The sequence below is a fragment of the Euprymna scolopes genome, chromosome 30 (assembly GCF_053919585.1).
Source record: "Euprymna scolopes isolate OS-2025 chromosome 30, ASM5391958v1, whole genome shotgun sequence".
NCBI classification, from domain to species: Eukaryota; Metazoa; Mollusca; class Cephalopoda; order Sepiida; family Sepiolidae; genus Euprymna; species Euprymna scolopes.
In genome coordinates, this window is record NC_136511.1 from 58119025 (window position 1) to 58131588 (window position 12564).

At 32.1% G+C, this 12564-nt stretch overlaps 1 protein-coding gene across 1 annotated transcript in view; it reads left to right on the forward strand.

Annotated features, from left to right (window-relative positions):
* The window catches only part of LOC145254822 (GMP reductase 2-like), an 81987-nt gene extending 69697 nt beyond the window's left edge, over positions 1-12290 (forward strand). The window contains exons 5-7 of the mRNA XM_080113651.1: positions 310-498; positions 6360-6562; positions 11201-12290. Of these exons, the coding sequence (XP_079969777.1) occupies positions 310-498; positions 6360-6562; positions 11201-11399 (591 nt within the window). The 3' untranslated portion in view covers positions 11400-12290. The remainder of the gene's footprint in view (positions 1-309; positions 499-6359; positions 6563-11200) is intronic.
* Positions 12291-12564: the final 274 nt, after the last annotated feature.

Sequence of the window (12564 nt, forward strand, 5' to 3'; positions counted from 1 at the left end):
TTCAAGGTGACATATCAATAGCATTCAACCTAGGCAGATCAAACTGGCTTCCCCCAAAAGATGGAATATCAAGAAAATATCAAATTCGTAAGCAGTGCCCAGTTGCATCTGATACTGACTAGGCTCAATGTTGCTTAACTCTGGTGATCTAAAAAGAACCGGTGTGCCAATGTGATTATGCAATGTATGCTAAAATAACTTCACAGTCTAAATCTGTTCCATTCAGGGAATTAATTTTACCTGTCCTAGAATAGGTATTTTTGTATTTATTTAATAAGATGAAAATATTTTTATTGCATTTTCTTCCAGGCTGGTAATGTGGTGACAGGAGAAATGGTTGAAGAGCTGATCTTATCTGGTGCAGACATCATAAAAGTTGGTATTGGTCCTGGATCTGTTTGTACCACCAGAAAGAAAACAGGAATTGGATATCCTCAGTTGAGTGCAGTCATCGAATGTGCAGATGCTGCGCATGGTCTTGGTGGTCACATCATCTCCGTAAGTCTTTACTCATAATATTGTATCCCCTTTTTATTCTTGTGTTTTTTTTTAATTAAAATTAATAAATGCGAATGTGTTAATTATAAAATAGCACAACTATTTTGAAACCGATTTTTTTATAATATTTGGTGTAATTCATTTTTAATTTTATTATCTTATTTACCCATATATATATATATATATATATATATATATATATATATACTAGCAGTTCTGCCCGGCTTTGCTCGGGCCCTATGTACTGTTCATAAGGTTATGTGCATATGTATATATTAAAAAGTGTGAATATGTAAAGTAATGCCTTTCTGTATAATAGTCTTCCTAAACTACCATAGAAAAAAGACAGACAGACATTTTCACTTTTATATATAGATAGATTGGATGCAATATGTAGTAATGATTTAAAAAGTATTAAAAAAAAAAGAAAAAAGACTCCTGTGCCACCACCAAGTATCGGAACCAAAATGTTCAGCTAACGATTTATTTCGCCTCTGCCGTCAATGACTGGGCTATGAAAACATGTTTACTGCAAGGCTAAAAATTAAAACATGAACCAATAGCTACTATGTTATGCATTCTTAATGCCAGTGTTCGACCTTCACCTGGCAAATTCCATTTTTTTTTTTTTTTAAATTTTCACACTTTTGCACCAATTTTTCCGGGCTAAAACTCGAATATAAAGTTTTGCATGGATTCAAATACCTTATATATTAAGTTTCATGTCTGTAGACCAAAAACTCCAGGAGGAGTTTGGTAAGCAAAATTTGTTAAACAAAAATATATACGTACTAGTATTGGTGCCCGGCATTGCCCAGGTGTTTGGAGGTGTATGCTGAGCAAAAAAAAAAAAAGTCAATTTTTTTTAACTATGACTCCTTAAAATTTATTGTTTTGGGTTCAAATCAAGTTATTAAGTTAGGTCCATGCCCAAGGAACCTATATCTAAAATTTCAAGTGTTTAGACCCAAAATTGTCGAAGGAGTTTGGTAGAGTTCTCAAAAGTCAAATTGTTGAACTTTGACCCCTTAAAATCCAAATTTCTTGCCGAAAACCGATTACAAAGATTTTCCAGAATCTCAGTACCCTGTATATCAAATTTCGAGCCTGTAGACTGAAAATTGACAGAGTTATTGCGTAGGGAAATGTACACAGACACACAAACACACAGACACGTTCACTTTTATAGATATATAGATAAATATATATACATATATATTTTTTGCATTAGTTTTGTCGATATTAACAATAATTAGTGATTTTATAAAAATATAAAAAGTAACATTTTTCTCCAAATATATATTTACAATAAAAAAAGTTATTCGGACTATTGCTCTTATCTTAGTTGTCATTTGTCACAATGTTTCGGCCGATGCCGCACCAGCCTTCGTCAGATGCGTCTTTTTCAAACTTGAAAATCTATTTTGGTGCTTATGCACTTTTGTTACCGCATTTTAAATATTTTTTCAGGTTAAATTCAAGTTTCACGATATTTTTTTTAATTGTTAGGTGGAAGCACAGAAACACCCTCTCCTCCCCATGTTAAGAATGGCTTTCAAAATAACATTATTTCAGCACGGTAACAAAAGTGCATAAGTACCCTTATTTTGAACTGTGAACCCTTTATTTAATTCACGGGGAAGGGGGCTCATAGATTGTTCAGTACTATGTTACCATTCTTAATATATGGAGGGGAGGGTATTTTGTCACTATTCTGTGCTTTCACCTAACAATTTAAAAAACAAAAGTATAGTAAAAAAATTAATTTAGCTGGGAAATACGGTTAAAAAAAAATAGCGCGGTAGCATAGATGCAATAAGCACTGATTGTCCTCATCCCGCGTTAATTTTGTTATTCTTAGTCATCGCCTCTTGCAAGAATTGAACCTTCAACCATCAGCAGACTGTCACTTAAAACTGCTATTGACTGTTAGTCTCTGTTCATGTAAACCCCCAGATTAAGTAAAAGTTTCGGTTGACCTGAACGAGAATCACCCCACCCTATGTATTAGTGTCCGATCAATAATAATCTACTGAAAACATTGCAAAAAAAAAACAAACAAAAAAAACGAAAGTCGTTCTTAACATAGGGAGGTTGGGGGTGTTTATTCTGAAAACTGTTCTTGGAAGGGGGTGATTCTCGTCAGGTCCGTCAAAGTTTCGGTTTGAAATTCCGTCCAGGTTCCCAAGTTAACCTTTTGGATACTTGTGCAGTTTACTGACATAATAACATTATTAGAAAGCCATTCTTAACGTGGTGAGTAGGGAGGGGGTCTATATAACTATTCGGTGCTTGTTAAGATAGTCAACAAATCGAATTTTAAACATATCGTTTTAAGCAAAAACAATGGCTGACGTACACGCGTGAGGCCCAAATATGCATCAGCTCCGATGTTGTACGCAGTTCGTTCGAGGGAGCGTTCTTTATTCCAAAAAGGAAATAGTCCAATGTAAACAAGTTATTGATGAACTGTACCCCTATGTAATCCAACTTACAAAAATCCAAATACCTATGTTAAAAATGCTATAATCACATTGACTAATGTATACCCATTAAGTTAATCCTTATCCTCGAGTGGTCTCCCGGCCTTGATAAGTGGTGATTCTTTTATTAAAGAGGAGATTATTTCTGAATTATTTACAACGAAAAAAGGAGTTAATGTTTAATTAAATCCATTTATCAATTTTAAGTTCATTAATATGCCCTAGAGTTTTATTGGGTTTATAATTTTTTTTTTTTTTTTTTTTTTTTGTAAATTTGCTTTCAACTATAACCTAAATACTGAAGAAGGTCGGAGGTTGTATTGACCGAAACGTTGTGCAAATAACACCAAAGATGAAAACATTAGCCCGATTAATCCAAATAATCATCCCTCACTTAAAAAAATTCAGAATTGTTTTCTTAAAATATTAGGTTTATTAATTTTCAAGGGAGGTAATTTAAATAAAAAATCATCATAGATTTGTATTAAAGGTATGTAATGTAATCCATAAATTTTAAAAGAATACTTAAAGCTGGATTAATAGCAATAGAATGGTGATTAGTTCGTTTATTTGTATTTTATATTATTTAGAAGAGAACTTATGATGTATTATGTATTGATTTTGTGGGAATGGTGTAAATATAATTTTCAAAATAATTTTCTGTACATTTATCACCTTTGACTTGTAGAATATAAGACGGTCCCATTCTAACATTTTATATTTACTTGTATTAGTCATCTTTGTTAAACGCATAATGAACAAGTGTGAATAAAAGAAAATATGAGCCTGGATGAGGAAAGTGAAAATGAGGGTCGATAGAAAGTTATTCAAAAGTCTGTACATATGAGTAAAAGTTAGTTTGAATACTGGCAGAGTTCATATAGTTAGTTGGAAGTTTTCAGACAAATTCTTACACCATAGGCTAACTACTACTTTCAGTGATATAAGTTTATTCAATAAGCATAAAAAGAATATGAAATAGCCTTAAAAACTGTGGATTTGCTGAAAAATTAGCATATAATGAAAATTAAAATAATAAAGAGAAATATAATCTGGTTTAATCAACCTAATCCATAATAGAAAAGTAAAAACACTGATTGGGAAATTATTATCTATCTATATATATAAAAGCAAAAATGTGTGTATGTATGTATGTTTGTATGTGTGTTTGTGTGTTCGCTAAAGACACACACAACGAAAATTCACAAACTCGGTATCATATTGAAGCCCCATCCTTCGCACAGAAAAATATGGAAAAATTGGCCAAAAACGTTCATTTTTTTCACCCTGAAATCGACAATTTTCGACAGGGGGGGGGTCAACAAAAACGGTCCTCTCGTGACGACGACCGGTTCTACGCATGCGTCAGATGACGTTATGTCCTGATTTACTTTAAATACTTGAAAAACTGACTAAATTTCATGTATGTCATGTTAGCTCAGTTTGTTAGTGCGTTGGTTCGTTATCTAAACGTTTTGGGTTCGAATCGTGGTGTGAGATGTCTTTTTTTTTTTTTTTTTTTTTTGATTTTTTTTAAATTTAAATATTGAACCAGTGTTATTTAAGCCATTTTTCATGTAACGTTCGTTTTTTTTTTTTTTTTTTTTTTTTTTTTTACTGCGCTTATCCACTCCCAACCACACACCCAAAAACACCCGGGTACCCACCGACTTTTTAAATTTTAATATCGAAACAGGCTTATTTAAGCCATTTTTCATGCGTTCGTTTTTCTGTTTTCTTTTTTGTTTTTTCGATTTTTACATTTAATATCGTTTGTTTCCCTTACATTAGTTTTTTTTTGTGTTTTTTTTTTCTCGATGTTTTGATTACCCCACTTAAGTTTTAACGTCGCACGATTTTTTTTAACACTTTAATTTCCAACTTTGCCTCAAGGGTTCGGGTTCGATCCTCATACTCACCTACCAAAACTTTAAAAAAAATTTCTCCATTATTTCTGATGTGATTAATTTTGGAATGCTGTTAGCTACAACCATGTCGATAAATCGTTTGGTAATCTCTTCTTCGGATGAGACTACTTTTTGATACTCAAAAGGTTGCCGAGCGAGTATGTCCACTGGGTCTGCTTTACAGATGATGTGCTTTATCATATAATCATTTTGTTGTAGACATAAGTGCAATTTTTTTTCAAGCCCATATAATTGTTAGGGCTTCTTTTTCTGATTGACGGTATTGTTTTTGACCTTCGGTTAGTCCTGAGTGCATAACTGATGCAGATGAGTATGTCTTGTTTGTTTTGGCATAGTGTTGCTCCTAATCTCATGGGACTGGCATCAATGTTTTTAGTTTTGAATCAAAGTGCAATCATGGTTTGCTATGAGGAAACAAGATTCTTCTTTCTCTGTCCACCGCCATTCTATGTCTGCTCGCATTAATGTTTTTAATGGTTTGTTGAGTGTTGCCAGGCGTGGAATAAACTTTGAAGTTGTTGATGAAACTTAAGAAATTATCTGTATCCTGGACGTTTTCAGAGTTTCTAAAATTTCTGATTGGTTTTATTTTCGAGTCGGTCGGTCTGATCCTTGTATTGGGCGCTATAAAACCATGGAATTAGATTTCTTCACTTGAAGATTATTACTCGTATTGTTGAGTTCAAGTATCTTTTTTTTTTTTTTTTTTTTTACTGTTAAGGAGGTAATGTTTTGTTAATTCCAAGTTTTACTTGTGCTGTTGTTGTATTTTTTTCTTTGTGTTGAGGGAGTAATGTTTTGTTAATTTCAAGTTTGATAAATTACTCTTCATTGCCAGGTTTTGTTGTACATTGAAGAGTTTCCACCTCAACCAAGCAGTTTCTATTTATACTCTCACAGACATCATATTAATATTGGGACAATTAATCGGAATCGGGAATCAAAAGAAGTCGGAGCTTCTTGGGGAATCGGAATCAGAAAAATGTGCTTATCTTCTGATGCCCAAAACGATTCTTTGTATTGTTTTTATTTAAAACTTAATTCTCCATACTCTGTATTAAGGATGAAATGATAAATATTTATTGATTTTAAAGTACCAGAAAAAGATAAAATCTATAAGTCACATCCGTAAGTGCATTTTTACAGTTACAAAAATATATGCATATATTACATGTGTTTGTGCAATAACCCTTCCAACAAAACTTTTTGCAATAACCCTTCCAACAAAATCAAATCTACACTTAGAAACTTAAATAGAATCAGAATTGGGAATTTGGAACAAAATCGGTAATTGTATCGGAATCGGGTGAAAAAATATTGGAATCATTCCATCACTACATCATATACACGTATTTTAGTTATGTATTAAATTTAAAATGTTGCTTTTATTTTAGTTATGTATTAAATTTTAAATTTAGCTTTTATTTTATTATTTTTTAATTTTTTTCAGGATGGTGGCTGTACATGTCCAGGAGATGTGGCAAAGGCCTTTGGTGCTGGAGCTGATTTTGTCATGGTTGGTGGAATGCTTGCTGGTCATACAGAGTCTGGTGGAGATATCGTTGAGAAAAATGGCAAGAAGTTTAAATTGTTCTATGGCATGAGTTCAGCAACAGCTATGCAAAAGCATTCCGGTAAAGTGGCTGAGTACAGGTTGGTGTTCACACGTGTCTATTCATTTTGAAGTCATTCTGCCCTTCAATGCGACTATTATTTAACACTGTCAAAAAGCACTTGACTGAAATAATATAATACAATGCCAAAGCAAAGTATACAATATATCTATGTCTTAGCTATATAAGGTTAGTCAAATAGAAAATAAAGCTTGACAGACCAAGATCAAAGTGTAGTATCTGTTCTGATGCTGCACTACACTTTTTGGTCTCGGTTAATGGAGGAGAAATCCTTCATCACTGATACATTTTTTATTTTTGTTGCTAACCAAAATGCCCGTTTTTGGGGAGTTGGTTTCACCCCCACACTAAAAACCGACCTTGTGCCTAACTCTGCACTTGTGGGGAAGCAAGTAAAAAAAAAAAAAAAAAAAAAAAAAAAAAGCATGTTTGTATGTTGTGATATTTGTTCAGAATAATAATGAAAATCCAAAAATTGAATTTCAACTAAAAGCAATGTTATCTACTTGATTGCCATGTCGAAATTAGTAACATGTTCAAAAATTAGGAAAAATGATAAAGTAGAAAATTAATTGTTAATGAAAATGTCTATCAAAGAAAAAATGCAAGTTTTATTTAAATTTTTTTTTAAATAATAAACAGAATAGTTCTTATAGTAGCAGGGGAGATAACTGCAATAATGATGGCGGATCACTTGATCATGAAAGTAATTGTTTGATGTAGTAATATGTTACTTTTTTTATTTTTAAACATGGGAGTCACCACTTATCAAGGCCCAGAGGCCACTCGAGGATAAGGGTTAATGGGTATACATTAGTCATTGTGATTTTAGCACAGTGAACATTAGTGGGAATTTTGTAACTTGGATTATTTAGGGGGACAGTTCAATAAGAACTTGTTCACATTGGACTTCAAGACAATCAGATTGTAGTCGGCTGGAAAACAGGCAAACGGAATAGAGTTCCACAGGCGAGCAGTTCTAAGAAATAGATAATGTTACTTTTTTGTTGAAATTCAATTTTTGATTTCCGTTTATATTTTGATCAAAATTGTAATAAGGATTCCAGACATTAGGTTTACTATCATTTTTTTATCTTGAGTTTAATCTTTGTATGGAGACATAAATGTCATGCAAAACTGCTCTGTTTGGAGGAATTAATTTTACCTGTCCTGGGACGGGTATTCTTGTAGTTTCAGTAAAGTTATTGAAGACGTGTATGATCCTTACACAGTAGGTGTTGAGTAATTTTAGTTTATATTGGGAATTCTCTTTTATAACTAAAATCCCATGATGCAATTCAGCATGAGTCATTAATAATTCAAACTAGAATTTTGCAATGATGATTATCTTGAAGTAGTTAACTCCCAAAATGGCTGCCATATTTTTTATCAATTAATTTTGTTTATTTTCCGTAGTGGTGACAAGTCAAATTACTTCACTGTGCAAAAAGCCTGTCGTATAACCAATTTCTTTGGCAACGAGCAGCCATTTTCTGATTTATTGATTCTTCAAGAAGGATGTTAAATTTGTTTTCTCATTTTTTACAGATTTTTAATTTTATTTTTATGATCAAGGGGTGCCTGGCATTGCCTGGTTGTAAATATGACATTTTAATTTTTCCAGATTGTTTGTATTATAATAGTTGATTATCTATTATTTCATATGATATTGAAGAATGTTAAATCTGTTTTCTCATTTTTACAAATTTTTAAAAATTTTATTTAGTTTGCAAATATCCATAATCATGATTATAAAGATTAGCATTTTTCAGTAACTTAAAAACAATCTTCCATTTATCTTACTATTAACCCTAAGTCTGGGTCGCAACAACTCTGTTACCCTAATACTTATATAAACTACTTTTTCGGTTTGTTTGGAGGGGTTGGATGTGTAGTAGTGAAAATTGAAAACCTGCACACAAAAAAAAAAAAAATCAAAAGTCTGGCTTTTGAAGTGTATTAACAATTCTTCAAAAGATAATGGTGCCAACTCTCAAAAGTCTGACTTTCAAATGAAAAATTAATAATTCTTCAAAATATAAATCTCCTCAATCGAGTAACCTGACACAAATAAGGTTAACATAATCTTGTCAACTTTACTCTGTCACAGGAGAAAAGTTTCTAGTTTTATCTGAACGAGAATTCACCCATGCAAAAGAAATACTTATTTGCATAAATGAACTCTCGTCATCACACAAAAATGACAAGGTTCTATTTTGTAAGCAGAACACTCTGGGTTTAATTCCTGATGAACTACACATGGCACGAATCTTATTCTTTTTCCTTCTGGGCCCAAATAGTGACTGGTGTTGCCAGATCAGGCTGTCTGAAAATATCGGCTTAATTTGAAATGTATCAAACATTGGACTTATTGTTGTTTCCTTTCTCTTTGGAAAACTCAACCATGTTTTACTAAGCCAAAAATACAAACAACAATTTTCCTATAGAAAAAGACCAAATTAAACCATAAATAAATACTTGAATATATAAAGAACTTGAAGCATGGAAACTTTTACCAAAATGATTAAACCCTTTTCAGGTTGAATCATTTTGATAAGTTTTCGATGTGCCATAAAACAAAACAACCAAATTAAACCCCATGGACAAATATTTGAACATATAAAAAAATTATAGCATAAAAACTTTTATTCAAATGATTGGATTTGGCATTAAATAATCTCACATAGGTTGATATACCGTAAAACAAAACAACTGAATCAAATATGAATAAATATTTGAAAATATAAACAAAAACAACTTGAAACATAAAAATTTCTGCTCAAATGATCAATTCGGCATTTAATTACTTGAAAGGGGTTGATCTGCCATAAAATAAAATCAATAAACCAACCCGCATAATAGCTACTACAGGATGGCTAAGTCACATCAAATCACATCCTTAGATCATTCGTAGATATTTATGCTGACGACACTACCATCTATGGCAATACTTCAAAGGCTGTAAATGACCAAGTTCTGTCTGATTCTCTCTCCACTGATCTTGAGTGCGTGGTGCAATGAGGAAAGAGGTGGCTAGTTAATTTTAATGAATCTAAAACCAAGTTTCTATCTTTACATCATCAACACTCTGACCCCCATCTGACATCAATTGAAATAAATAGCTCTTGTCTTTGGGAGGCTCCATGTTTTGACAAGCTTCTTGGTCTGACCTTTACTCCTGATCTGAAATGAAACACGTACATCAAATCCATTGCCAAGGTTGCTGGAAAAATGGTGGGATTGTTCTACCGCTCCAGTAGATATCTCCCTGCTGATGCAATTCTTTACCTGTATAAGAGCCAAGTACGTCCAAGGATAGAGTACTGTGCGACATCTAAGCACCTGCCTTGACAGTGTTCAAAATAGACTTTGTAGCCTAGTAGGGGACACCCTTTTCCCTTCCCTGCAATCTCTTTCCAACAGGAGAGATGTTACGAGTCTGTCTCTGCTTCATTATTATTTTCATAAGTGCTTGTCTGAGCTCCAATCTATGGTTCCTCTCTTGCCAAACTTTCACAAAAAAACATTTGTCTAGCTGAAACCATTATCAATAATTTCACCCACTCTTTATCTCTAAACATAGATTCCATGAACAAAACTTCTTTCCAAGAACTGCATACCTGTAGAACTGTTCCATTTTCCTGCTTTCCAGCTGATTACGATCTGGTTGTCTTCAACAGCGTTCTTGATGAGCCGTTTCCTTTAAGTAATCCAATTTACCAAATTTCCACTACTAATGATTACTATATTGTCCCATTGACTACTGTACACTCATTAACCCTTACCCTTGAGTCGCCTCCAGTGGTGACTCCTTTGTATGAAAAAAAAAAAGTAAAGTGATTTCCACTCAAACTTAGGGTTATTGGTACAGTTTCCATCCAAAGAGTTAATGGTACGGTTTTGAGTGCTTGTTCAGAATTACAATTAATTAAAAAAAAAATACAGATAAATATTAAAAAAAAACAAAAAACTACTTTATCAATTTACATAATTCTTTGGAATATGACATCTTTGCTCCATGATGGATGTGTACACCCAAGATTTGTTCAGATTTTCTGTAGTTTTGTTTTTTTATTGCATCAAACTCTAAATAAGAACCATGTGTAGCCTTGTTTCTGAAAAATTAACTAAAAAAAAAAAATTAAGTAACATCCATGATTTTTTTCCAAAGATAAAAATGATTCTACAGTTAGTCAGTCTGTGGATGTTTTGATTATCTTGGTTTTTAATTTAGTATTAAAAAAAATAATAAAATTAAAGTGTTTATTAAAAATGTTGCTACCTATACTTAGGATTAGTGGTACAGTTAAGGAGGGTATGTTCTTTTTTTTTTTTTTTTTTTTTTTTTATAAGAAACAAATACTAAAATTAAACAGTGTTTATTAAGAATAAAATGTAAATATATTACAAACAAAACATAATATAGAATATTGCAATGGAATTGTCTTTTATATAACAGACTTTTGCACAATGAACAAATCTGAATTGTCACTTATACAAAAAAACAGATAAAATTAATCAATAAAAAAATGTCAGCATTTTAAAGAGCTAACCACTTCAAAATAGCCACAGTAATTAATACAAAATTAAAAAAAAAAAAAGATTTTACAAAATCTAAGTCCAAAACGGTTTTTATTTTTTAATTTTTTATTTCCAGAGCTTCGGAAGGAAAGACAGTCGAAATCGAATATCGTGGAGATGTTCAAGGAACAATGCTTGATGTTCTTGGTGGTTTACGTTCAACTTGTACCTATGTTGGTGCATCTAAATTGAAAGAACTTAGTCGGCGTACAACATTTATAAGGGTCACTCAACAAGTCAACGAAGTGTTCTCACCTTTCACTAAGGCACCCTGAAAAGAACGATAACTCTGAAACAACCTATTTAGTGTTTTGGATGATAAGTAACTCTTGCCTCTGCCCCTCTTTATTAAGGATTATAAACTGCCATTTAAAAAAATTTTTTGGGGGTAATTTCTTATCTGAAATTGCAACGTGGAAAACATTTTATTGGTGTTTTGCTATTACTATTTAATGGATGCTTTAAAATAATTAAAAACTGAGTGTTTAGAAAAAACGTTTCTAAGAAGGAGTTTAAAACAGGAAATGAAAGTTTCAGACAAAATAGAAATGCTAGTTTATGGAATAGTGGATAAGAATGGCAACAGACTAATAAAAATAAGGAAGGCGCATTGCTAAAGCGGAACCAAGATTCATATGACCATAATCAGCTTTAAACATACTGAGCTTTATTTTCTGTTCAATAAAAATTATTTGCAATAATGAAATATCTTGGTTCTGCTTTATGTCCCAATTTTAACTTGTCTGTTGTCATATTCCATAAACCTCTTATTCCATATATAAGCATTAAATAACAAAGCAACTTAATTACAGATCACTGTAGCTCACTATAAATTAAAACCGTCTAAACATTTTTAAAAGCGTAGTTAATATATTTAATTTATAGCTTTTTTGGGGGGGTCTTTTTCTGTTTTGTGATGAGAAATTTCAGTGATTCCTACCGCCTTTGCCAACCAAATGCAAAAGTTTAGTGAAAATGTGATCATTAAGAGTTAAGTTGTATTTATTTCAAAATTGGTATTGAATGTTTTGTTCACATCTCCACTGCATTTTAGTATTTTGTATTGGTTGGCGAAGGTGGTAGCAATCGGTAAAAATTCTCACTCCTCAATAAGGAATATTTTTTTTTTTTGTTTTAGTTTTTACATGTACATCCAAAAAAGAAAAGATATCGGACGAATTTGATAAGCAAAACAGTAAATTACAATGAGCTGTAATTTATTTATTTCCTTTGGTAATATCTTGCAACAGGAATATACTTAGGCATGCATTATATATATAATGTGTGTGTGTTGGTACAATTAATTTGAATCAGGAATTGAAAAAATGGGAACTTTTAGGGGTATCAGAATTGGTATTGGAATCAGAAAAAATTGTCACTGTTTTCCTATGCCTTTTAATCGTTTTCTATTGCTGGTACTAATAATAAAATGATGCGTAG